Source organism: Symsagittifera roscoffensis, chromosome 6, assembly GCF_963678635.1.
Source record: "Symsagittifera roscoffensis chromosome 6, txSymRosc1.1, whole genome shotgun sequence".
Taxonomy (NCBI): domain Eukaryota; kingdom Metazoa; phylum Xenacoelomorpha; order Acoela; family Convolutidae; genus Symsagittifera; species Symsagittifera roscoffensis.
The window spans coordinates 31,949,309-31,977,239 of NC_087067.1; the positions used below are offsets into that span (position 1 = coordinate 31,949,309).

At 40.2% G+C, this 27,931-nt stretch overlaps 1 protein-coding gene across 2 annotated transcripts in view; it reads right to left on the reverse strand.

The window, feature by feature from the left end:
* Window positions 1-9,628: 9,628 nt before the first annotated feature.
* LOC134847721 (myb-like protein X) overlaps window positions 9,629-27,931 on the reverse strand; it is a 30,807-nt gene continuing 12,504 nt past the window's right edge. For both annotated transcript variants that reach the window (XM_063864908.1, XM_063864907.1), the window contains exons 4-5: window positions 10,663-10,793; window positions 9,629-10,368 (exon numbers count right to left, since the gene is read on the reverse strand). In XM_063864908.1, coding sequence (XP_063720978.1) covers window positions 9,706-10,368; window positions 10,663-10,793 — 794 coding nt within the window. In that variant the 3' untranslated portion in view covers window positions 9,629-9,705. The remainder of the gene's footprint in view (window positions 10,369-10,662; window positions 10,794-27,931) is intronic.

The following is a 27,931-nucleotide window of genomic DNA, read 5'->3' on the forward strand; positions in this document are numbered from 1 at the left end:
AGAAAACCCACAGTACCCAAACTGGATTAAACCAGCTCAAAGAACCGGTAACTTATTCTGTTGAAGACTATTGATAAGTCTAAAAAAGAAAGCAAAAAAGACAATTGGATATATCAATTTTATTAATCCTTACTCAGGACTATCATACACATGTATCTTCTAAAGATAGTAATTCTCCAGACCCTTTTATTCTTTAATTTCTCAAAACCCGATCAAAACAATCCTTCTCCCCGAACAGGACCCCAGGATTTTCAAGTCACCATTACGACTGTGAAGAAAATGAACAAAAAACATTACACAAATATGCAGTAAACCAAGTCACTCAATGTGAATCTGAACCACAATCAATCGAAACAACAAATGTAATAGCCGCACTTTACTCAAAAGTACGAGCTACAACACTAACTGGATATAAACTCAAAGCAACATTTTTCGAAAAGAAAGTACATTGTTCCCAAGTTTCAAACGGAAACAAATACAGACTAGATCATGAATCTTTTTACCAAAGTAAAATCAAACGACTATTACATCTCAGCCCTGACGATTGTAAAAATGAACTTGAACGATTAAAAATTACAATCAAACAAAGGCACAAACATAAAATTAGTAAATTTTCAAGTTTTTCCAGACTCCACACATCAAGCCAAACTTGAAAAATACCAAGGTAATATGAAACTAGATGACAAATTTTCCTTCCATGGAGCACATGGAAGATTAACTAACTATCTCCATGACAAAAATTGGATACCACACATTGAAATAAAAAACCCGTCAAATTTTAAAGCCGATACTAAAAATAAAGGATACCAAGAACTAATGTTTTTTGTATGGAAAATACAACTTAAAAAAGTACAAATAACACGATATTTTTAGGATGACACTATAATTTATCAAGAAATAAGACTCCCTTGCGAAAACGACCAAGGATACTGCGATCGTACTTCACGCGCACAAGCAACAACTGTTTGGTTCCCCGAAGACACCTGTACCACATTTCAAGTAGCAAAAATACACGCTACAATGATAAAATTTCACCAAAATTTTTTTATTGAATCAATCCCACTTGAAGATGTGAACCCTGATCAACTCAGACATAGTAATTATAGATTTAGGAATATTCATAACATAGAAAATAAATTGACACGTTTCCAAATATACCCAGAAACGGAACTTGCATATAAATACACCATACCACATTACAAAACACAAAACTCAGTAATTCTTGTCGAATACGGAAAAAATATATAGATCCAATGGCTACATCTCACTCAACCACTGACGAAAACTCATATGTCCCAGTAAAACTTCTAAAACACACAGGAAACCTTGGTGGAAAATTAAAACCACAAGACAAAGACACTACACGTTTACAAGAACTATCACTCATGAACAATACCCATTTTGGCGCAATTCAGTACGACATACACATAGACATGAAGTTAGACTACACAATAAGTAGAATCTTTCAAGAAATGTCTTTGACAGAACTTGAAACACTCCATCAACTTGAACGCACACAAATTTTACAATCACTTGCACTAGCAGTACTTAAAATCCTTTATGCAGGATATTTGTTGTCAGGTAACAGATAAAATTTTATTGACTACGAAGGAAACATATTATGGTATTACACTTGTACCGAAAAAGTATCACCTTTATATGTTTGTGAAGACAAAAGATGCTTTAAAAGAATCCCAATATTCTACAAAAATAAAGTACATTTTGTTGATACACTCTCCCGCGGAACTTATTTTTGGGATACAGCAGTCCCATTTGGATCTGAAAAAAGCCACAATGTAGTACAATTGAACCCTGACGAAGATAAATACTTTTTTCTCACACCAAATCCTACACTCATGCAACCAATAAAAAAGTTATTATCAGAAAGCATTAGAGCTATTGCCCGCAATCCATATATCGATTTACAATCGATTGGCATATACTCTAAATCCGACACTCAACATCACATACGTACACAACAATTTCAAGAGTTACTCACAAAAATGGACACAATACAACGAAAATCCCTAGATCAAAACTTACGCAAACTTGCAGAAACAGCAGGCTTTTCAGACATATACGCACAAGACTAAAGCGGATATTTTAAAGGTAAAAAGATTACAATTACTTAAATGGCGAAAAATACAGGCCACAAGATATATCACCGATAAATATTTTTACTTTTGTAAATCTGAAAAACAAAATGCATGCCTTTCTAGGACGGCCCTACTACATCTTAGAAATATTAACTATCTTATACGCATTGTTTAACTTTCTTGGATTTCTTTTCTCTCTCCTAAAAGGAATCTGCAATACATGGGCAATTCAAACACAAGTAAACAAACAAGCAAGCGTAGCAAGCATACTTTTTGCAGGTTTTTTTGGAATTTTTTCTACATCAATCAACAAAACATTTTTAGACGCTCAAACAAAAACAAAAAACACAATACCAAGCTATCAACAACACCAAACGCATAATACGATTCACAAAATAATACAAATAAAACGCCTACAGCACCACAACTACAAAACCTAAATCATAACCATCCCTTATCATTGGTACCACGAAATTTAAGAAATATAGCCCTAGCAGAACTCATAACTTCGAGATCTAATTATCCGCAAAGCCCAATTCAACACATAATAACCCAACAACCCATTATGCAAGACACATACGAACAAATTACAGATCAACCACAAACCACTAACTTTTGTTCTCAGAACAACCATCGTTTTAGCCCAAGATGAGCCGCCAAGTTGGATCCCTCCATCGATCAATTTCCCACCCAGCCAACCTCCAGAACAACCTTCATATCATCCCACTTTTTGCTTTCCCCCCACCTCAATCACCTCATGATAACACTTCATCCAGCATGGAATCAGACACTAATTCCAACACAACAGTATATATCACCATCTCCCAATTCAATAACTCCGATATCGAAACCCCCGATGAATTTGCCAACTCTGAACCCAGCCCCTCTACATTATCCCAACCTCCCTTTCAGCATATTCCTTCCCAAGTCAAAATTGAACCACCTTCCCCTCCCTCTTCTATTTCAATTGTGACACCAATATATTTCCCCCTAACCAGTGAACCATCCGATAACAATGACTCCGAAAACACACAAATATCACACCAGCTTTATAACTTCATGACACTGCAACAACAATTACAACACCCTCAAACACTAACGATTCACCAACTCTCACAATTTATAATATCATCCAACACATCAACCCCACCCCCTCTTCACATTATACCCAATCTTAAAGCCCAACTCCCTCATCAACCTCATCCTCCAGTACAAACCGAGCTTACCGAACCTTTAACAAAAATTCTCTTATACTCAGTTTTCATCTAACCCAGGAATATCCACAACATTTGTCAATCATCCACTTCACACTAACACCAAAGAATTTCTCCAAATATGTTTACCCTTTTCCCCCCAGTATACATACTTCCATTCAGACTCCAAAGACAAAAAAAAACCATTATGTAAACGAGCACGTATTATACCCTACACTTTCATGGGAATCATTCGATCACTTTACTAATCCATTATCACTACCACTATATATCACCCTTCATGACAACGAAGTATGCAGCACCCAACTCTATCTTCTAACAACAGCACTTACCCCAAACCAATTCACACAGATAGGATACAGACAATCACTAATCAAATTCACCGCAACCAAAGCTAATGAATATTCTATCGATTTTTACGATCTTAATATCATACGACCTAACGAAGACATCTTCCTGAAAACAGCCCATTTGCTAATCCACAACTAACAGAGAAATTTTTATTCAAAACACCATACATTTTCACCCTCAACGCGTTAAATAAACAACACGACAACGTCATTTCAGCAGCACTCCGTGATATTCAAGCTTATGATTCATACTTTAACAAATTTAACCACTTTTCACTAGCCTTTCGTTTCCTCACACCCAAGTAACGTGATTTGTCTTGTTCACACAATGTCAAGGTACGAACTAAACAAACACACACGTACACTTACTACCAGTTCATCCAACACCATTACACTCTTAATACACCAGCACGACAACTTCACCATAGATATCAATAAATTAACTCTAAATACACCTCACCATTTTTTCTTAACTTCACCTATTGCATAAAAGACAATAACCTACAAGGCATCCTCCGAAATTACGATCCCATCACCCAGATGTACATCTTCTGTCCCCTGACCAAACTCTTAAACGTAGAAGAATCCCACCCACTAATCATCCCACACGAATTACTCCAGCCCGTTGAAGTCCCAATCCTAGAATTCATATATAACACTCGATATAATCAAAAACTCTATAACCTTATTCAAAACACACTGTATGAACTCTCACCTAGCACTGAAGAGCACAACATCATTAAAGCACTCGAATTGCTCTGGCCATTTCTTCAAACTAAACACATCATTCGTTTGCTAGCTAAACTACTAATCTGATCAGACATCATCCACGACATTTTTCACCACAGATTTTTCACCGACGGTTAATTAATATGAATGAAATAATTTACTAATAAATACAAACAAAAACTAACCATTCTTCATAAATGTTTTCTTTTTTCTTCATAGGCAAAATCATCAATCATCTACAAAACAATAAGCGAAATAAAAAACACGAAACTTTTTTTAGATTCATAAATTTCTATTAACCAACTTCAATAAACGAAACAGTACAATTCTCTTGTTTAAAGCAATAAATTAATATATCAATTCTTTTCCCAATGCAGTAAATCTTCATACAATTGAAAATAAATTGATAGTTTCAACCCCCTAATCAAGCAGTAAACTCCATAATTTCAATGTAGTAAACTAATTAAAATTGCCTATAAATTGCAAAAAGCAGTACTAACCTTTTCAAAGACGTTTTTTTATAATCACTCGCCCACAAATTCTATCCAGAATCGCACAGCTCGCCCACGAAGAATTGCTTAAAATAATGAATTTAAGTTTTAACTTTCATTGATAACAACTCTAAAAAGTTTTAACACGTTTCAAACTTTCCTTCAATCCGGTTGGAAAGGAATTATATAATAATTCAAACTAAGCAGTGCAAGCTTACTAAACACCACAAACCACAACCTAACAGCATGACTAAGAAAAGAAAACCCACAGTACCCAAACTGGATTAAACCAGCTTAAAGAACCGATAATTTATTCTGTTGAAGACAATTGATAAGTCTAAAAAAGAAAGCATAAAACACCAAAAAGTCGGAAGACAAACCCAAACCAAACAATTTGACTTGAGAAAAAGACACAACTAAAACAACAAAAGGAAAAAACCAGAAACAAACACGACACAAAAGGTTAACACAAAATAGGACCCCATAAAAAACCAGCATGAAACCATACCCTCACTCCTGGCCTAACCCACCAGAAGAGGACGAAGTCCTGAGCATGTTTAATAGCCGGCCTTACCCACCGTGTTAGAATCCACGCTTTGTGACCCACTCCTTATTTTTGATAAAAGGTACTCAAGTGTGAGTAGCTCTTAAAAATAACCGCACTAAATAATAACGCTTTTGCGATAAAAAATTAATTCAAGATTTTTGTATGTAAATAATACAATGCAGTATGTAGATAGCATCACAACCCAAAGACGAGCAGCAAGGAACTTGGCAACCCAATCACACTCCAACTACGGAATGGCAAGGCCCACCTGACATGCTGCCTACAGTCACTACACTCAACGGATTTAGAGTACGACTTGGCATCGCAGTAAAAGAAACCCATTGCAACCGAACAATGGCCATCTCGATATTCAAGTATACGTACAGATCTCGATATTCAAGTATACGTACAGATCCAAGTCACCAGGCGCTGCATCCAAAGTCAAACTACATGGCACTCCTGAATGTGATTGGACCATTGATCTTCTCTAAAATCAACCAGATCAACACTCATCACAACCGATCAGAAATCATAATACGATCTCTCGAAATTATTGTGATAACATCTCTTCTTCCAAACCAGAAAAAAGAATATGCTCGCAACCTCTAGAGAGAAACACCATCATCTACCCTACACTACAATAGAACATTCAAAAACTAAAACTCTCTAAACCCCGGATGGTTGGAACCAGATCTAAACTAGTATTTATCATTGGTTTTTATTATGATTTTTTATCTCTATAAAATATTAAATACTAACCAATCATACTCCATCAAACTAACAAGCCACTTATTTGTAAGTGTTGAAACTACTTGTAGCTTCAACACCAGAACAATTTGAATTAAACTTAGAATACAGTTGTTCTCATTGTGGAACTTACTCGCGCAAACCGGTGCACACTAGATCTATTAAGACTAGGAGATATAAGAGTAAGATTAAGATTGGAATTAGACTAAGAAGTTGCACGAATCTATCCGGCCGAAAATAAGATAGCATGAAGAGCAGACAGTGTACTTTATCTGAAATTACTCTATGAGTATAGAATAAAATACATAACTCAATGCGTTATGTTTTCATGTAAATTTGAAGAACAATTTTGTTCACAATTGCTGATTTGTTCACCATGCCAAATTGCATTGCTTTATGACAATTTTAAATAAGCTTTTCAAAACTGAATTTGAAAAGGGGAAATTTAAAATTACCCACATTTTTTTGTTCCGACTTTCGTAACGAAAATAACGAAATATTTGGGGTCGGGGTGAGTTTTTTTTCTTCAGACAAAATTCGACTTTTTAACTAGCCATTTCTGAAATTTTTTTTATATCACTCAAAAGCTATTATTGTCCTGAGTTTAAACTTGAAAACATATTTCACCTGTGATCATTTTCCGTAAACTTATGGAGGTTTAAAGATTGCCATTTTGACCAATTTGGGGCAATTACCGCGCGACATATTTCGCTCTATTTACGCGTAAGCGGAGACTTAATATCCGTTTTAGAAATCGTTCCCAATTGGTTCAAAGAAGCTTATATGCCATAATTGAAAAACAATTGTTACATTGCATTTATTTTTTTCATGTTATTACTGCTCCTTAGACCCTAAAAGGCAGTCGGAACATTCAGGGCTTCGCCCTGATATGAGCAGTCTTGTTCAGTGTTTAGTAATAGATCATGATTGACTATTAATTGAATCTTTAGTCTAAAGTTTTCATACAAAATTTTCAAAATACGGGAACTATTTAAATTGCTTCTACTAATCCGGTCGCATCTATCCCAAGGTTCACTTATTTTTTCAATTTCTGATACAAAATTGGCAAAAAGCGATAATTAATTAAAATGATTGTACCAATCCGGTCGCATCTACCATTGCTTGCCTAAATTTTTGGAACTTTTGATCAGTTTGAAATCTTGACATCATTTCAGTAGCTTATCTTAATCATTGTAGCCATCATGTACGGGGCCTAGGAAATTAGACGACAAGCAAATTAGACGGATACTACAAAAACGAAATTAGACGGAATTTATTTTTTACAGATCTGGCATTTTAGACGAAAAAGCTATGAAAAGGAAAGGGCCAACAAAATTTTTTCTTAAGAGTCAAGTTTCACAAATACAAAAAGGACATAAAATGTCAATACCTATCAAAACAATTAGTTCAAATGAACATAAAATGTCAAATCTGAATATTACAGGAGAGTTTTGAATTGAATAAATTATGCATGATTGACTTGCAAAGTTTTTGGCCACCGAAATTGAACTGTTATCTACAAACAATTTTATTTTTCTAACGCAATTTGTGTGCAAACAAAGTTAATTTCTCTCACTTTCGTCTATTTTCTCACAATTGCAGTTTTGCAAAACCGTCTAATTTCCTTTTAAGTACCTCCGTCTAATTTGCTTATCGTCTAATTTATCAACCCCCATCATGTACTTTACCAGTTTAGAGATTCAGAATTAACTGATAACAGCGGACGCTAACAAATTAGCGCCTAAAAAGTGTGAGTTTCAGCTAAGTATCAAAACTGTTTGAAGTTTTAGTCGAAATATAAATAAATTATACAAAATGGCCTTGTCACAATTTTGCCGACAAAAAGTCAGCAAACAAGCAATAATGTGACACAATTAATTTTTTCTCAAGCCTATTTTTTTGCAAAAAGACGAGACGAGTCTTAAGGTGGCTCTGGGGGATTGAACTCCCGGGTTGACCAAAACTTCTTATCATATAATTTCCATATATGAGAAACTTCTTGTCATACAATTTCATACAATTCCATACGTACAGAAAATTGTATGAAAACTCTATGACAAGCATTTTTCCATATATGAAAGTTGTATGATAGTGTGTTTTTCCATAAACCAAAAATTTTGATTTTTTCTTTCTAAATTTAGTTTCTGAAAAATTTTCGGTTGTAGTTGCAACCGAACACAAGTGACAAAGACCTTGGTTACTCAAAACACCAAAAGTTAGCCGGTCTTGCATTGACAATGCATAGAAAACGACCTGAATGTTGCTGTCTTTTACAATTGATATAAGAAAAATAACAAACATTTATTTTTTGGCAGAATTTTTTAATGATGGTTATTTTAAATTTTTGAATTTTCAAATTATGAGACATTGATCAAGGCATACATTAACACCCCATACAGAAGAAATAGGAATTTTCCGCGTTTTTGAAAAAAATATATAAGTGAAAAGAAAATAAAAGCCAATTTTATCGTATCCTGGACTACGTTATGCACAGCATGCAAAAAATTTTTTTCGAAAAATGTTTGTTTGCGTACGAAATTCGATTTGCGGTTGAAAAAAAATGTTGGGCCAAATTTTCAAAATTACTTTGTGTCGCCATCAAAAAAAATGCCAGTCATACACTTTCCATATATGGGAATTGTATGATAAGCATTTTTTTCAAAAAACGAAAACCTCAGTTTTTATCACCAGACTGTTTTATTAGAATCAAACAGCCACAGAAACGAGTTTATACCAGTTTTCAACCATTTTTAGAAATTTTATGAAAACTGTATGACAAGCATTTTCCCACACACTTGATGTATGGAATTGTATGATAAGCATTTTCGGTGTGTGGAGGTCAACCCGGGCTAGTTGCCCCTAAAACTCTTTGTTTCTTCTCATTCGTTTCATTCGAATCTCACATTTCATCTCACAATTGTTACATTTACTGATTCCAACATGCCCTTGAATTATTTTATCAGCGAGCGCGGCAAACAGCAACTTCTCCATCAATGTGAAATATTCAATATGAACCGCCATTCTTTCGCCGTGCCTGTTGACCAGATTCGATACCCAACTTTTTCGTTCAAAGCATGAACGTCTTCTCTCCACCAAACGGACAGAGTTATTTGCTGAAACTTGATATGCTAACTATGAACGGAGATTTTCACAAAGTCATTCGGCCAACATTTCCTATGGGGCGAGAAAGTCTAGTACTCGGTTCCAATACCGTCGATAAAACAAATAAAGAAAAGTTCACGCTTCTTAGAACTCGGAGAGTGTGAAGATTCGTACAAATAGAACAAAGTACAAGAAAAGTAATTGCAGCAATTTTAGTTTCATTAATTGTTCAAACAAGATGATGTTATTTGTTACTAGCACTCGGCTGCCATTAAGTTTCAGCTAATTTTTACACTCTTGAAAGTTTAATTAAGAAAACAATGTCAAACAATGTTTATTAGACTTACCAACAGATCGAAAGTGTTCAAATATTGAAGTAATCAGTTTTATAATATTTTTAAATGATCATAAACACATTTAAGTTTAAAATCAGTTCTCATCGTGCACAATTGGAGTATGAAGTCTGATGAAGCCTCGAACCCATTCCCTCAGAGTTTTTCTTCCGTCTCTAGCCGATCCTTTTCCCATTTGCTTTGCCTCAAAATCGATCGTTTTCAGCGCATTGTCCATAACCTTCTGCTCAACTATAATAAAATACTCATCCGACATGTGTCGCTTTTCGTCTCGGATTATCATGTTTATCAGTCCTAAGAACTCATTCGCTTCCAACTCTATTGACTTGAAAATTTCTTCCTCGTCTTCTTTTATTTTGTCCAGCTCTTCCGGGTTGTCAGTTATTATTCGTCCATTTTTCTGCTGATCCTTTTTGGGAAAAATGTGCTGTTTCATCAATAGTTTCAAATAATCTCTAGTTTTGCTGTCTTCCACTTTTTCATGGAGCATTTTCTCGATACTTCTAGCCTCCGCTTCTTTTTCCCTTTCCTTTTGTAATGCCAACTCCTTCGTCAACTGTATCGTCTTGGCTAGCCGCTCCAAATCCTCTGGGTTTGGATCTGGTCTTCTCGATCTGGTTTTGTTTTGCTCAGCTGCATGATCTCCTGTGTCGTTATGGAGATCCACTTTAGGCCCTGTTTCGATGTCGTGATCAGGGAACTCTGGACCAGCCCCCTTCCGTTCAGCATGATTATGAACCTGAAAACTTTTTTATCAGCTTAGTATGATCCATTTTTAAATAACTATATTATAATTTTTTCGCGATTAATATGTTAGCTTTTTGCGACTTTGTTTCAAAACTGCAAATAAGTGAAGTGTGTCTATTTCGACTGCTAGCATCAAAGCAGTCTTACTGCACAAACTGCCTGATGTCAATCTCTAGTCGCCACCAGATATACTAACGGGCCTAATTGGCGCTCCATGCGCCAGTGAAAGCGCTGTCAGAACTTAAAAAAAACACCCTCGATGTTTTTCCTTGAGCACCATTCTCACCTGTTGTATTTTGTTCCTGGGTCTCTCCATCTTGGCAACATCGTGTTCCGGCATCCGAGGTCCCTGGTGGTCGTCCTCCATATGTTTGTGCTCGTCTTTCTCAGGATCAGGACTCTCAATGTTGCGCATTTCTAAACTCCAGTTAACAGTATGAATAAGAAAATACAGTGGTTAAGGATGAATTTTTTTTTTCAAGTCGTCAATTGTGGATTCCAAAATGCAGGCTAATTAGTTAGTCTAACCAGTAGTTTCAAGAGTTTATGAATAAGAACAGTAGGATTTGGAGTCAGATCTACCGACGGGAGGAGAAAAGAAAGCAGCGCATAAAATACTCGCTTTGTTCAAATAATTAATTTTGGACCTGAAAATTATTCTGAAAATTAAAAGCAAATTTTAAGCATCAGGAAAAGACGCGAAATGCCAAACGAAACACTCATACGACGGCAAAGTTGCATTTCGTAAACCCAAAGAAGTTAAAGAGAAAAAGGTAACTAACGAAAACATGAGCCAAAAATTGACATTTTCAGATGTTTAACCACCCTCGCCTTCAAAACTACGACAAAGCGATATCTTCATCGCTTAGTAACATACTCATAAGACCAAAGAGCTTGCCTTAGTTCAATTTGGAATGGTTTCGGAGCCTGATTCAGGATCTAGTGGACTATTTGCCCCCTTTTGCAAAATAGGGGCCATTTAGTAACAAGATACAAGATTTATATATGCTTAACTGTCCATTTTTTTCTTTATAGGGGCCAATTCATTACAAGGTAGCATAGGGGAGGATATAGTTAACAAGATACCTGATTCATTCGTCACCTACGCAAAGCGTTAAAAGAACACTGGTAATCACCCCAAAATGGTAACTTTTAACTCCCTTATTTTCAGTTGTTGAAGAGCTTTATTTTGTACAGTTCAATTCCCAAAGTTAAAAGCCAACTCAGTTGTATCAAAGATCACATAAATGATAAATTAGAGGTCAACCAAAGGTGGTAGACGCTCCGAAGGCCAGTACCTGTCAACTCTGTCTAGCACCAGAATGAAACGCAAATTGATTGACAGATAATAAATGAAATAAAACTAAAAGAGTTCAGTTAACTAAATTAACCACTAAGACTTTCCCTTCTTGTGAAAATGAAAACGTTTGGAAAAAAACGAATGAAAATTAAGCACTCAATTGAATGTTTTGGCCCGAAAAGTACAAGTATTAATTTTGGTTTAATCGGGTATTTTTGCGTGCAGTCACCTTTTTCCGAGTCTGACCTGGTCCCCTAGATAGTACCTGCTGGATTCGGCATCTCTCGCGCTACCAAATCACGTTCATCCAATCAGGCAGATTTAGATATAAGTACGTTTGACAAGTTTAAGATGATTAGCGACGCTTTTTTCGTTAGGTTTCATAACGCCGTGCTTGCTTCCCGACCATGGTGTTTTATAAATTGTGTGATCTCAAGCGTTGCATTGTTTGGGAATTGTAACGCTCCGAGGGCCCTTTTGAAGATTTTCCTCGCGCGCGTATGATAAGCCTGAGTTTTCCAAGCTTCCAATTGTCAGTTCAACACAGCCCGTCACCCGATGGTCGTTTACTGGTAATTGTATGATTTCTATATGCCAACGCTGTTGCAAAAGTTTTTCACGTCCTTCGACTTGAAGTTAGTTCCTTGATCCGCATGAATTTTTCTCGGCATCACTTAGTTTTTTTTTGACTTAAGAAACTTTAAGATTTTATCCAAGCTACTTGTTCCGCAGACCATTACTGATGGCTAACGCCAGAATTGGTCCACCGCAGTTATTACGTACTATTTGGATTCGTTTTAATAAGTAATGGGACCCGAGTAGTCCAATTGCACTGATTCACTTGGCACCTTGGTTCCAAAATTTTACCTAAGTCTCCCTTGGTACACATAGGTTTAAAGTTCTTAACCACTGCGATTCATTCCTTGCAGTTTTCCGCCAGGGTCGCAATAATCCAGTGAATGAAGGGAAACCAAACACCTTCTGTCGCCATGAACATGTTTGATTTTCCATGGTGGTAGTGGTGCAGTCTCAGTCTTTTGTTGATGGAGTTTTTCATCCATCTATAGGACATTATCCCGTTCATAGAAATCTTTGACAAATGCGAGTAGTACCGATTCATGTTATGTACTTTCTGCTGGATTTTCGGTGCCTTTGTTTTTACCATTTCGAAGACGGCTTGTAGTTGCAGATCTGAGGCGTATTGCGATTCAATGAAACTCAGATAAAATAAATCAAGGAGGATGGTGCTTTTCTGGACCATCTTACAGTTTCGGGGGACTATAGACAACATTATACAATTTTTCGGGTCCACCGAAGGAAAAGTTTCTCTCTTGAACCCTGATTGTATAGATTGTACGGTGTTCGTTTTTGTACTCTTTTGTACTATCCGTCGCTATTGCTTGTAGTTGGGTTTCTCCCGTCTACTTCATTATTTTCGCTGTCCCTGGTATCGACACTTGGATGCCTTTCCAGGAGCTCTCGGAATGTTTTCTCTATTGTTTGAAATTTATTATTTTAAAAATTACATTACTTGCTGTCATCTCTCAAACTAATGATCTTTTAAACTCTTTTCGAATCTTTGGCGCGTGACCGTCATCGTATGCAAATGGCTGCGTTTTGCTCGGCTAATTGTTTATTGCATGCTATTTTCCCCTCTACTGGCCGTTTTGTTGATCAAAATTAGCATACAACGTTTTGTTTTGTTAGTACTTTCTCATTTGAATTATTGCTAACTTTTATATCCGACTCCCTGAATAATTTAGATTTTGCGAAATTGAGGGCGTTACGAAAAGAAACTAATTTCGTCGCAGTAATTAATTTACCATAGTTCGAGACAGTCTCTGCTAAACTATTTAGGTTTCTGAATAAGTAATCTGCCATTCCAACTTTAGCCCCTGGATTATGTTCCACTTGGAAACCAAACAAAATTAATCTATCTAGCCATCTTGCTAAGTGGCTGAGCATTAATTTGTTTTTCTTATTGTTCCAATTTATTAACTATTCATTAATATACCAGTGCTTTTTGGTCGTAATAACTTGAAACGTCCGTCCCAAAACATAAATTCAAAAATACCCCACCCCCAGTACTACCGTCAGCATCTCCAATTGTTTGGTGAGTGATTCCTTTGGGCGTTGTTTAATTAACGCAATGCAAATGAGATTGGCCGCCATCCGTTGGATCCGAGGTTTTCAAGCACGGCTCCTAATCCGTTATGGGTTGCGTCGCACACTATCCTGATATCTTTGTGTACATCAATCAAAATGCTTTAGTTCCACAAACTTTTTCACTTGCCATTTAAAATTTTCGAATGCAGCCTGGCATTCCGGTGTCCACAAAATTCATTTTTCTGCGTAGTAGCGGGCATAACGGCGCCGATGATTTAGCCAACACTTGCATGTCTTTATGCAAAGTGTGGATCGACCCCATAAATACTTTAAGTTGCGACAGTGTGCGAGGCGGTCTTAGAGCTTCGATCGGTTCCATCATTGTAACATTCGCCCGGAAGTACATATCGAAGGAAATTAAAGCCAGGTTCTAAAACGACTGGCTAGCGTCTGAACACAGCTCTACCTGCTTTTCACCGTCTCTGCCAAAGCCAGTTCTTTTGGTAGTTTTTCTTACATCGGGTCGACAAAAACGTGACTGCTCTCGGCTTTGGTCAAAACGCTCAAATTAACTCAATTATATGCAAGAATAGTTAGCTCATAGCTGGGCCTCAGTATCCCCAGACCACGAGGTCACTCCTAAAAACAAGGCTACTACTATTTATTATATTACTATTGTTTTTGTTCAGTAGATAAAAATTATCATCTCCATCGAAGATGGATCAACCCTTTCCCTCAACTCCTAGCTTCTCATTATCTGAAAATGAATCTGGATGTTAATTAAATTCAATTCAGGACATAACCAGGAAGCTAAAAATTTTGTATAAAATAGTTTGAGTTCAGGCCTCGAGACCCCTCCGGATTCTGGAATCCGGGAAAAGGACGTTCCTATCTCCTTTCCAGAAGGCTGGACACACTGTCCCAGCACCCTTCACCGATTGCGTGAATTGCTCTGTAACGATTGTAGCGACACAATCGTTACAACTCGGAGCGGTCTGTGATAATTTCCAATTGTATCTCGTTATTTCTCGTCGTTGATTCTATCGCAACTATTGTTGTTGTGTTTTTCTTCTTGCTTTTTTCCAAAATTGGCCGTTCCGACGTTTCTCAGAAGTGTGACGTCATCATTCTAAATTTTTGAAATTTAAAATTTCCAGTAACCTCTGATCTTCACGATTCGTCTAATCACTTAAATATCGTCGCTAATCTGCTAAAACCCTTAATCTTCCAGGTCAGCGGCTCTGAATTCGAAATTGCATTTTTGTCCATTCTGGTCGAATGTCACATACTCCCCGGACAGCCCGGTCCATGTCCTCATTGAGTCTCGCAGTCTTCATCAAAATGGTACAGTGTCACCGAACAGAAATTACAAAATGCACGAAATCACTTTTATCCACGTCATATCGACTCACTGTAGAATATAAATGGCATTATACTACATCACTATAGCCTTCCAAATTCTGTCTTTAATCAGCTTTGTTTAGGATATGACTTAAGATAAAAACAACTTTTTAGACTTTCCGATTTAAAACTTTTTCTCCTAGGTTTAAAAAGTGTAGGAACGCAGGACAATCCTGCCAACCCACAAACTAAAATTTTCCTGCTATGCTCCTTTCCTTTGGAAATTTAATTGTTATTGGTCCTGAATATTAAAACTAAGGAACTCTGCGGTTAGAAGGAAAAATGAAATAATCTCCCTCTTCAAGAGATTACCAAAGCCTTTCATCTCACCACAAATGATCAGTTGTCCTAGTTGATTAAAAACAATCATGCAGGCTAAAATATTTTAATATATTCTCCACTCAAGCCTTTTAAAATAAACAGTAAGTGTCTCTAAAGCCACTAACTAAAATCAAAAGGCAAACTTGTAAAGGCAACAGATTCTTTAAATTCCAAAATTCAACTAAGTGTTTTCTTTTCAGTTTCAATTGAAAACTTAGTCGCTTTGCTTCTCATTTGAGTTTTTTGTGACATACAAAACAATTCTGAGTTAAACATTCTCTTTTGCGTCGCTTCTTTGTTTCTTCTTCGTTCGTCGTTCAGAAGTTCTAAAACTTCTAATTTCTTCTAATTTTCTTTCTTTTTGCTTCTTGTTTTTCGGCCATTCGTCAATGTTCCATCTCCTCCTTCTGCGACATTGACTCCGCACTTTCAGTCTCTCTGTCTTGCAACACGTCGGTAGCTATTCTGACGCTGTTGGAAGCAGTCTTCCAACACTTCTGCTCTTCTACTCTTTGCTTACAACAAGGTAGAGGATCAACATTAGATTCTCTGTTTCGACAGAAGCTATTGTGAAGACACAACGTCATGTTTCTCTCCAAGTCTTCCTTCAACATTCCCTCCTTTTCCCTTCCGTCACATTCACTTGTTCTAGAAGTTCTCTTCACGGCGGTGGTCACTGCATTCCGATGAGTTACAAAATCTCGCTTGAAAGTTCACACTCCGATGTCCAGCCGATGTCATTTCCTGAAACATTCTCCTCAATCCAGGCCTAGGCTTGGTGGGCAAAGGCATCTCACCTGGTTGGTAGGTTCTCGAACTTCCCAATCCAGGCTCGTTCGCCAAGTCACTCCCTGAGAGAGCCCCGTTTCTCCACCTAATTACCCTCATGTTCAGGCGCTCTAATATTCCTCTTTCTCCGTATGCTGCCATCAAAAAGACTTCCGTGGGGCGGTCCCCCGGTTATCATGCCCCCAAGATGTTTGTTAAGGCGGCCAGCAACATGACTACCTCTGGGTCCTCCAGAGCGAAGTCTCGATCCATCAGCCGACGATAGATCGCATCTATCATCGGTCCTACGTATGCCTCTGCCAGGTCCATGTAATCATTCAAATCAAAGTTGTCCATGTTCTTTCGGATTCGATTCTTTTATCAGTTTGATGAATTGAAATCAAGTGAATGATTAAATGATCAGTCAGGATCTAGAAAAGAGGTCGCGAATATCACATTTGTCAACTTTACACTAATTTTATATTGACAATTATTTAAAACAGTCAGATAAAAACATTTTGATCCTAAAATTTATTAAATTCAATTCGTTGCTAAAATTTTGTAATTCGACCTAAGAATGGACAGTCCAAACTTCGGATCTATTCCTAAGATCGTCATTCGGTTATTCATGGTCACTAATTCTTTGTTACCCAGGGTCTTAATTATAAAGCACATAACATGACATAACACACATATCACACACAACACTTTTAGTATGTCGCCTTCCTGCATGCAACCTAAACTTAGCCTATACTTAAGTAATTTTTCTTATGTATGTATAATTGTATGTTAGTATCAGAGAAGATTACGTGTATCAGTGCATACAACTCCGGTGGATGCAGTCGTCCTCGGTTCGGATCGTACACTGGAAGCGCGAGTTCTTTCACTTCCCTTTCCACAAGGAAGTCTCTCAATCTCGTCAAGGACAAGACTAGTTTTTCCGGGTCCACGTGCCGCTTCTCCGTCGCCCTCGTCACCAAGAAGCATAAGTACTTTCCCGGTATCTGCGACGCCGCCGGAGGCAAAGCTGCTACGCCTCCTATTCCTGGCCTCTGCTTCCAAAGGAATTCTATGTTTTTATATTCTCTCTCAAAATCCACTGCTAACACTGTCTTAAGACTCATGTCTGCTGTGATCGCTATCGCAAATGTTCTACTCGTGAGTATAAAATCACTATCTGTCAACGTTATGCTACTTGAGTATTCATTTGGTAAGTTAAAATATGACTCAACTACTCTCCCTATGTCCGGTTTCTTAGGGTCCTCACCTGTTTCTGCTTCTAGATCGCCTGTTTCTCTTGCTAATTTTAATTTTTTTTGTTAACAAATGTTCAGTGTGGGTAAGTCCTACCCCCACTCCCCGGGCAAAAATATCCATCGACGTCGCCGTCGATCGCATACCAGATATAAAGTCGAGGTTGGTATCTCATGCATCCACGAACTACATCTTGAATCGTGACAATGGTCTCTTTTGGGTCCGACGTCATTTCGTTCAGCCATTCCAAGACACGCAATTTTGTCAAGTCTTGTTCATATGCCCACTGTTGCTCGTCGTCGAACTCTACCTCGGGCTTGGACCGGTCATCGACCCACTCCTCGTCGTGATCATCGATTATGTCAATGTCCTGTGACACAGTTATTTCTTCTAAAACCATTACTTCTTCCACTATCTTCTTTAGATCTATCCTGTCCACTACGAAGTCGTCTCCGTAAGGATTATATTTCTTCGTGAGTGTTAATTTGTCACTCTGTCGAGTCTGTATCGTAAATGGAAGATCCGGTTCAAAATTCTCGGGGACCTCCATTTGTTCGGGGTCTTGCCAGTCCTCCTCTGCCTAGGGTAAGGTTTCTTCATCTGCTTCGATCACTTCGTTGGGATCTAGGTCCAGTGGTGGACTTGTTCCTTCCTCTACGACCTCATTTCTATCGTTCTTTTCCCTGGTGCCCTTCTCGTTGACCACACAAGCATGGTCCATCCTCAGATAATTTCCCTCTTCCATGTCTGCAGGTATACACCAGTCTTCTGTCGATGGATTGTGTGGCTTAATGTTCTCGTAGTGGGCGGCTCGGCCAGTATTCAGTCTAAAAAAGCGTCCCTCCTGGTGCACTTCCGTAATCATGAAGGGTCCCCTCCACTTTTTTAGGAGCTTTTTCGTTCCTTTCGGCGGTATGACGTTCTGAAATACCCATACATTCTGAAATACCTATAGGCTTTCTTATCGAATCTTTTCCTCTGCCTTGCCTGTGCCTGCTGAGTGTTCCGTCTATACAAGTCGTTTAACTCTTGTTGACGTCTAATCGCATCCCTTACATAGACTTGTGGTGATGTTTTCTTCCCCTTATACTCCGGGTAAAAGAAAGTCAAGGGCAAAGACTTCTCATGTCCAGTTTGCATCATGTGTGGACTAACTCCGGTGGTGGAGTTTTGCGGGTTTTTGTAAGCTCCCATTACCTGTGGAAGATATCTGTCCCATTGGTCGTGTACTTGGAACATTATACCCTCAGCATTGACACTAACGTTCTATTTTGCCTTTCCACTAAGCCATTCATCTGGGGATGGTATGTCGTGGAGTGGACCTGAGCCACCTGCGAACGTCGCATGAGCTCTTTCGTAAGTTCTCCCACGAAAGCTGTTCCGTTATTCGATATAAACGTCATCGGACAACCATGTCTTGCTATCCACGTGTTGATTAGGTGATCGCAAGACTCTTCTGCTGAGGCAGTTATGCAGGTCACGGCCTCTGCATACTTCGTGAAGTGATCTATCATGACTAAGACTTGATTATAACCACTGTCTGTCATGCATATCTTTTGGTGATCAATCTGTACCACCTCGTTAAATTCAGATGACTCGATAGAGTGCAAGGGAAATCGCAACTTCCTTGGATCCTTGACCTGATGGCATGACAGACATGCTGTTACGCACTTCCAACATGCCTTTTTCATTCCAGGCCACTCCAAGCGTTTCAGAATCCTCTGGTATACTTTGTCGATTCCCTGATGGCCCGTCTGATCATGTGATCTGAATAAAAACTCTGTTTGATAGAGTTGCGGCAACACTATCGCATTATATTTGTACAGGACTTTGTCCTCTTCTCTTCTCTTGCAAGCCACGATCCCGTCCTTATTCAGATATACCCTTCCCTCGTTCTGCATAAAGTACTGTCTCAGAATGCGTGTCTGTCTTCCTCCAGATCGCCTTTGTCCGGAGCTCCATTTTCAATCCACCGTTTCAGGTTGCTCGTCAAGCGGTCATTTCTCTGTGCTCTTAGTAGGTCCGAGAATCTGTATCTCGCCTTCAAGTACGTTTTCATGACCCTCATCTGACTATTCATTTCATCTGGCTGATGCGTGTCATCTTCCATCTTAACGCACCAAATCTTCGCTAATGGTTGTGTTTCTTGTTTGAACGGTTGAAGATCACTCCTGACTACCTCTCTTTGCGGCAACAAGCTTATCGAACGTTTCGATACTGCTATTGTTTCCAGATCATCTGCTGCGTTGTCAAAGACTCTTTCACCCGTTATGAGGTAGCTATCACTGTCAGGGTCTTGATATACCTCCCTATCTAGATCCCTTGCTCGAGTTTCCACTAATAGTGTGTGGATAGCTAGCTCTGATGTCTGATCCTGAGCTCGAGTTCCGGTCTGAATAGGTGTCGATTCCTGAATTCCGGGAGTTGTCATCCATTGAAGAGTCTGCGATAGAGCACGTCCCCTCCTCCGGATCAGTTCTGTGCGTTCTTTGCATCTGTCTGAACTCCCCGGACAAAACTTTATTCTCCAGGTCCTGTTTCTCATCAGGAACTTTCTCATCTACATCAGACGATCCGGACAAATTTTCTTGTCCCGGGTGTTGATTTTGAACTCGCCGGTTCTTCTCACTGTTCGTCTCCCCGGACAAAAAATCTTGCACCATGTTTCGTCAACCTTCTCACCCTCCTTATCCTGGTCCTCAAAGGTAACGGTTTTCTTTTGCGTATCTAAAAAGAGGCTGTTAATGTTCATGCGAGAGAGTTCCTACCCGGGTCCTTCTTGGATATAATCTTTATCTCGGCTGCTTTCTCTGCAGGTAACTCAGGATGACCTGGGATTGGATATCCAGACTTATCCAACCATTGCGTCAAGGGAAGCGCTTCGTAAGTCTCTTTGTCAAGAAACGAGAAACCTTCCTTGATTTCTGCCTGATTGGCTTGCTTCTGTTCCAATTTTTCAAAGAACTTGTTCTTCTTGCTGAGGCTGTCAGCATTCTGGTGTTTGTCACACATCCTGTGCTCAATTATCATGTGGTAGCCATCTAATCTCACTATTCATCTACCAATATAACTCTGATCCATCGAGTATGTCTTCAACCAGGATAACGCTCTGTTGTCCCCGCGTAACTTAAAGGGAGCGCTGCCCAAGTATGCGTGGTACTTTTCCACAAATGTGACTACTGCAAACGTTTCTGCTTTCGGTGCACCATATTTCATCTCAGTGTCACTTAACACCTTACTGCCATATGCAATGGGACGGAGAACTGTTCATCCATTCCATTCCTGCTCCTGGTGCAGTATTCCTGAGATGGCTACTACTGATGCGTCTGTGCCAAGAACATACATGCTTTTTTCTGTAGGCATACCTAGCACTGGCGCTTCGCACAGTTCCCGCTTTATGTTCTCAAAGGCAGCTTGTGCTTCTTCGTTCCATTCGAACTTCTTTCCTTTGTTGCGCATTAGCTTCTGCATGGGATACACCTTGTCTGCACATCCTTTATGAACTCACGGTAATAATTGGCAAATCCTAGGAAGCTCATGAGTTGTGTGTCCGTTCTGGGAGCCTTCCATGTCAGCACAGCCTCTACTGCTCCCGGGTCAGGCTAACACCATGCCTGTCCACCATTCTTCCTAGATACTTGATTGAATCCCTCAGGTTCTCGCATTTCGATGGTTTGCATTTCAAGCCTGCTCTCTTCATGCAGTCGAAGACCTCATCGAGCCAATCAATGTGGTCTTCCAGGGTGGGTGTTGCAATGACCACGTCATCCACGTAACACATCACCAGGTTCCCGTACTTTTTCGTCACTCCGGTCAAATCCTGAGCCATCGGTCTTTGAAAAGTGGCCGTTGCGTTGCACAAGCCGAAGGGCATCCTCTTCCACTGGTACAACCCCAATTCACATGCAAATCCGGTCTTCTCCCTGTCCTTCTTCCGCAGAGGTACCTGCCAGAAGGCCGAACCCAAGTTTCAGTCTCTCTGTCTTGCAACACTCGGTAGCTATTCTGACGCTGTTGCAAGCAGTCCTCCAACATTTCTGCTCTTCTACTCTTTGCTAACAACAAGGTAGAGGATCAACGTTAGATTCTCTGTTTCGACAGAAGCTATTGTGAAGACACAACGTCACGTTTCTCTCCAAGTCTTCCTTCAACATTCTCTCCTTTTCCCTTCCGTCACATTCACTTTTTCTAGAAGTTCTCTTCACGGCGGTGGTCACTGCATTCCGATGAATTACAAAATCTCGCTTGAAAACTCACGCTCCGATGTCCAGCTGATACATACTGTACACTCTGCTGTGTTTCTACATATGTTTCTTGGCATACTCGTACAATCATGCATTCATGTTGGCTCTAAACCATGGCATCATTCGTCTTCTGGCCCGTTTCTTTTTCACTTCCATCGGAATGTTCAAGATTTTGCACATTGTCTCAAAAAGATCTAAATCTTTTAGACAATCCAATTCCTGTAACTGTTCTCTCGTCGGCGTCTCCTGTCTATTGTTCTCCTTTACATGAGCTTCCAGCCATCATATTGCCATCATAACTCCCACTATTACTATCGTTATGGGCTGTGATGAGTCTGGTAAACCCATGGAGAGCAGCTCTCCACAGTCCCAGATCAACACCAGATTACTACGCCCGGGGTACCAACATGTTTGCAGTAAGCAATGGCAGGGGAATTCATCATGTGTTGACATGATGCTCCTCCAATTAAGTTTTCCCGAAGCCTCCAGTAGTGGTTCCACTTCCATCATCATTCGATGGACTTCATCATTCTCATCTACTGCATTGTAATCCGTGACTGTTGATCCTTTCTGCTTCTGTCTTTCAAAGTCACTGAAGTTCCAGCTGGCGTATCCCATGAACTTCTTTCCCAGTATCGATTCTAACTCCTCTTTGGTTCTCTCCGAAACTGCTGAGAAAATTTTACACAGTAACTCGTAAGATTTTTTTTGACATTCTCGCTAGTCTTACACATTTCGGCACTGAAAAGGCTTGATCCACGATCGTTCTCGTACTCTTCACATCCACCGCTGCAAAATGCACTGGGTATCTACTTTTGCACATTGGAGCCAGTGTCGATCCCATCAAACATCGTGCTCCCGACGGTCTTCTCCAGTTCTTCTGTCGTCCCATTAGGATCTTGCATAATCTCGTTCGTCTAAACCCCTTCCTCTACTTTCGCCCTCTTTGGTGGCACAGCTGCTCTCAGTTGTGAACTAGACGAGGAAGCCTGGCTGTTCATTTCCTGAAACATTCTCCTCAATCCAGGCCTAGGCTTGGTGGGCAAAGGCATCTCACCTGGTTGGTAGGTCCTCGAACTTCCCAATCCAGGCTCGTTCGCCAAGTCACTCCCTGAGAGAGCCCCGTTTCTCCACCTAATTACCCTCATTTTCAGGCGCTCTAATATTCCTCTTTTTCCGTATGCTGCCATCAAAAAGACTTCCGTGGGCGGTCCCCCGGTTATCATGCCCCCAAGATGTTTGTTAAGGCTGCCAGCAACATGACTACCTCTGGGTGCTCCAGAGCGAAGTCTCGATCCATCAGCCGACGATAGATCGCATCTATCATCGGTCCTACGTACGCCTCTGCCAGGTCCATGTAATCATTCAAATCAAAGTTGTCCATGTTCTTTCGGATTCGATTCTTTTATCAGTTTGATGAATTGAAATCAAGTGAATGATTAAATGATCAGTCAGGATCTAGAAAAGAGGTCGCGAATATCACATTTGTCAACTTTACACTAATTTTATATTGAAAATTACTTAAAACAGTCAGATAAAAACATTTTGATCCTAAAATTTATTAAATTCTATTCGTTGCTAAAATTTTGTAATTCGACCTAAGAATGGACAGTCCAAACTTCGGATCTATTTCTAAGATCTTCATTCGGTTATTCATGGTCACTAATTCTTTGTTACCAGGGTCCTAATAATAAAGCACATAACATGACATAACACACATATCACACACAACACTTTTAGTATGTCGCCTTCCTGCATGCAACCTAAACTTAGCCTATACTTAAGTAATTTTTCTTATGTAAGTATACTTGTAAATTAGTATCAGAGAAGATTACGTGTGTCAGTGCGTACAACTCCGGTGGATGCAGTCGTCCTCGGTTCGGATCGTACACTGGAAGCGCGAGTTCTTTCACTTCCCTTTCCACAAGGAAGTCTCTCAATCTCGTCAAGGACAAGACTAGTTTTTCCGGGTCCACGTGCCGCTTCTCCGTCGCCCTCGTCACCAAGAAGCATAAGTACTTTCCCGGTATCTGCGACGCCGCCGGAGGCAAAGCTGCTACGCCTCCTATTCCTGGCCTCTGCTTCTAAAGGAATTCTATGTTTTTATATTCTCTCTCAAAATCCACTGCTAACACTGTCTTAAGACTCATGTCTGCTGTGATCGCTATCGTACATGTTCTACTCGTGAGTATAAAATCACTATCTGTCAACGTTATGCTACTTGAGTATTCATTTGTTAAGTTAAAATATGACTCAACTACTCTCCCTATATCCGGTTTCTTAGGGTCCTCACCTGTTTCTATTTCTAGATCGCCTGTTTCTCTTGCTAATTTTAATTTTTTTTTGTTAACAAATGTTCAGTGTGGGTAAGTCCCACCCCCACTCCCCGGGCAAAAATATCCATCGACGTCGCCGTCGATCGCATACCAGATATAAAATTGAGGTTGGAAGCCGGAATGAGTAATAGTCCTTCCTGGGCAGCCCAGGAGGGATCATCCCTTTCGGTTTTCACGTATCTCATGCTTCCACGATCTACATCTTGAATCGTGACACTGGTCTCTTTTGGGTCCGATGTCATTTCGTTCAACCATTCCAAGACACGCAATTTCGCCAAGCTTTGTTCATATGCCTACTGTTGCTCGTCGTCGAACTCTACCTCGGGCTTGGACAGGTCATCGACCCACTCCTCGTCGTGATCATCGACTATGTCAATGTCCTGTGACACAGTTATTTCTTCTAGACCCACTACTTCTTCCACTATCTTCTTTAGATCTATCCTGTCCACTACGAAGTCCTCTCCGTAAGGATTATATTTCTTCGTGAGTGTTGTCTTGTCACTCTGTCGAGTCTGTATCGTAAATGGAAGAATCGGTTCCAAATTCTTGGGAACCTCCATTTGTTCGGGGTCTTACCAGTCCTCCTCTGCGTAGGGTAAGGTTTCTTCATCTGCTTCGATCACTTCGTTGGGATCTAGGTCCAGTGGTGGACTTGTTGACTTGTTCCTTCCTCTACGACCTCATTTCCATCGTTCTTTTGCCTGGTGCCCTTCTCGTTGACCTCACAAGCAGGGTCCATCATCAGATAATCCTTCTCTTCCATGTCTGCAAGTATACACCAGTCCTCTGTAGATGGATTGTGTGGCTTCATGTTCTCATAGTGAGCGGCTCTGCATGTACTCAGTCTATGAAATTGTTCCTCCTGGTGCACTTCCGTAATCATGAAGGGTCCCCTCCACTTTTTAGGAGCTTTTTCGTTCCTTTCGGTGGTATGACGTTCTGAAATACCCATACGTTCTGAATTACCCATACGCTATCTTATCGAATCTTTTCCTCTGCCTTGCCTGTGCCTGCTGAGTGTTCCGTCTACACAAGTCGTTTAACTCTTGTTGACGTTTAATCGCATCCCTTACATAGACTTGTGGTGATGTTTTCTTCCCCTCATACTCCGGGTAAAAGAAAGTCAAGGGCAAAGACTTCTCATGTCCAGTTAGCATCATGTGTGGACTAACTCCGGTGGTGGAGTGTTGCGGGCTTTTGTAAGCTCCCATCACCTGTGGAAGATATCTGTCCCATTGGTCGTGTACCTGGTACAATATACCCTCAGCATCGACACTAACGTTCTATTTTGCATTTCCACTAAGCCAATTATCTGGGGATGGTATGTCGTGGAGTGGGCCTGAGCCACCTGCGAACGTCGCATGAGCTCTTTCGTAAGTTCTCCCACGAAAGATGTTCCGTTATTCGATTGAAACGTCATCGGACAACCATGTCTTGCTATCCACGTGTTGATTAGGTGATCGCAAGACTCTTCTGCTGAGGCAGTTATGCAGGGCACGGCCTCTGCATACTTCGTGAAGTGATCTATCATGACTAAGACTTGATTATAACCACTGTCTGTCATGCATATCTTTTGGTCATCAATCTGTACCACCTCGTTAAATTCAGATGACTCGATGGGCTGCAAGGTAAATCGCAACTTCCTTGGATCCTTGACTTGTCGGCATGACAGACATGCTGTTACACACTTCCAATATGCCTTTTTCATTCCAGGCCACTCAAAGCGTTTCAGAATCCTCTGGTATACTTTGTCGATTCCCTGATGGCCCATCTGATCATGTGATCTGAATAAAAGTTCTGTTTGATAGAGTTGCGCCAACACTATGGCATTATATTTGTACAGGACTTTGTCCTCTTCTCTTCTCTTGCAAGCCACGATCCCGTCCTTATTCAGAATTCAGATATAACCTTCCCTCGTTCTGCATAAAGTACTGTCTCAGAATGCGTGTCTCTCTTCCTCCAGATCGCCTTTGTCCGGAGCTCCATTTTCAATCCACCGTTTCAGGTTGCTCGTCAAGCGGTCATTTCTCTGTGCTCTTTGTAGGTCCGAGAGTCTGTATCTCGCCTTCAAGTACGTCTTCATGACCCTCATCTGACTATTCATTTCATCTGGCTGATGCGTGTCATCTTCCATCTTAACGCACCAAATCTTCGCTAATGGTTGTGTTTCTTGTATGAACGGTTGAAGATCAGTCCTGACTACCTCTCTTTGCGGCAACAAGCTTATCGAACGTTCCGATACTGCTATTGTTTCCAGATCATCTGCTGCGTTGTCAAAGACTCTTTCACCCGTTATGAGGTAGCTATCACTGTCAGGGTCTTGATATACCTCCCTATCTAGATCCCTTGCTCGAGTTTCCACTAATAGTGTGTGGATAGCTAGCTCTGATGTCTGATCCTGAGCTGGAGTTCCGGTCTGAATAGGTGTCGATTCCTGAACTCCGGGAGTTGTCATCCATTGAAGAGTCTGCGATAGAGCACGTCCTCTCCTCCGGATCAGTTCTGTGCGTTCTTTGCATCCATCTGAACTCCCCGGACAAAACTTTATTCTCCAGGTCCTGTTTCTCATCAGGAACTTTCTCATCTACATCAGACGCTCCGGACAAATTTTCTTGTCCCGGGTGTTGATTTTGAACTCGCCGGTTCTTGTCACTGTTCGTCTCCCCGGACAAAAAATCTTGCACCATGTTTCGTCAACCTTCTCACCCTCCTTATCCTGGTCCTCAAAGGTAACGATTTTCTTTTGCGTATCGTTCCCCTGTTCTTTCCGTTTGTATGATATGCTTGTCAAGACGTTTTGGGGTATTGAAGACACTAGTTGCTGAACTATAGTCCTACAATCCCTTCCATTTTCTCTGTGTTGTCGTCTTGACGGCATGATCTTCACCCTCTCGCAGGTTGTCAGTGATGCCATAGCTGCTGACCACTCGGGATCATCTCTGGTCACTTCTCTCTCCAACAATCCACCCAAAATCCGCATCACTTGCGGTGTGACCTGTACTGTTTTATCCAATAAAAAGAGGCTGTTAATGTTCATGCGAGAGAGTTTCTACTGGATATAATCTTTATCTCGGCTGCTTTCTCTACATGTAACTCAGGATGACCTGGGATTGGATGTCCAGACTTATACAACCATCTCGTCAAGGGAAGCGCTTCGTGAGTTTTTTTGTCCAGAAACGAGAAACCTTCCTTGATTTCTGCCGGATTGGCTTGCTTCTGTTCCAATCTTTCATAGAACTCGTTCTTCATGCTGAGGCTGTCAGCATTCTGGTGTTTGTCGCGCATCCTGTGCTCGATTATCATGTGGTAGCCATCTAATCTCACTATCCATCTACCAATATAACTCTGATCCATCGAGTATGTCTTCAACCAGGATAACGCTCTGTTATCCCCGCGTAACTTAAAGGGAGCGCTGCCCAAGTATGCGCGGTACTTTTCCACAAATGTGACTACTGCAAACGTTTCTGCTTTCGGTGCACCATATTTCATCTAAGTGTCACTTAACACCTTACTGCCATATGCAACGGGACGAAGAACTGTTCTTCCATTCCATTCCTGCTCCTGATGCAGTATTCCTGAGATGGCTACTACTGATGCGTCTGTGTCAAGAAAATACATGCCTTTTTCTGTAGGCATACCTAGCACTGGCGCTTCGCATAGTTTCCGCTTTATGTTCTCGAAGGCAGCTTGTGCTTCTTCGTTCCATTCGAACTTCTTTCCTTTGTTGCGCATTAGCTTCTGCATGGGATACACCTTGTCTGCATATCCTTTATGAACTCACGGTAATAATTGGCAAACCCTAGGAAGCTCATGAGTTGTTTGTCC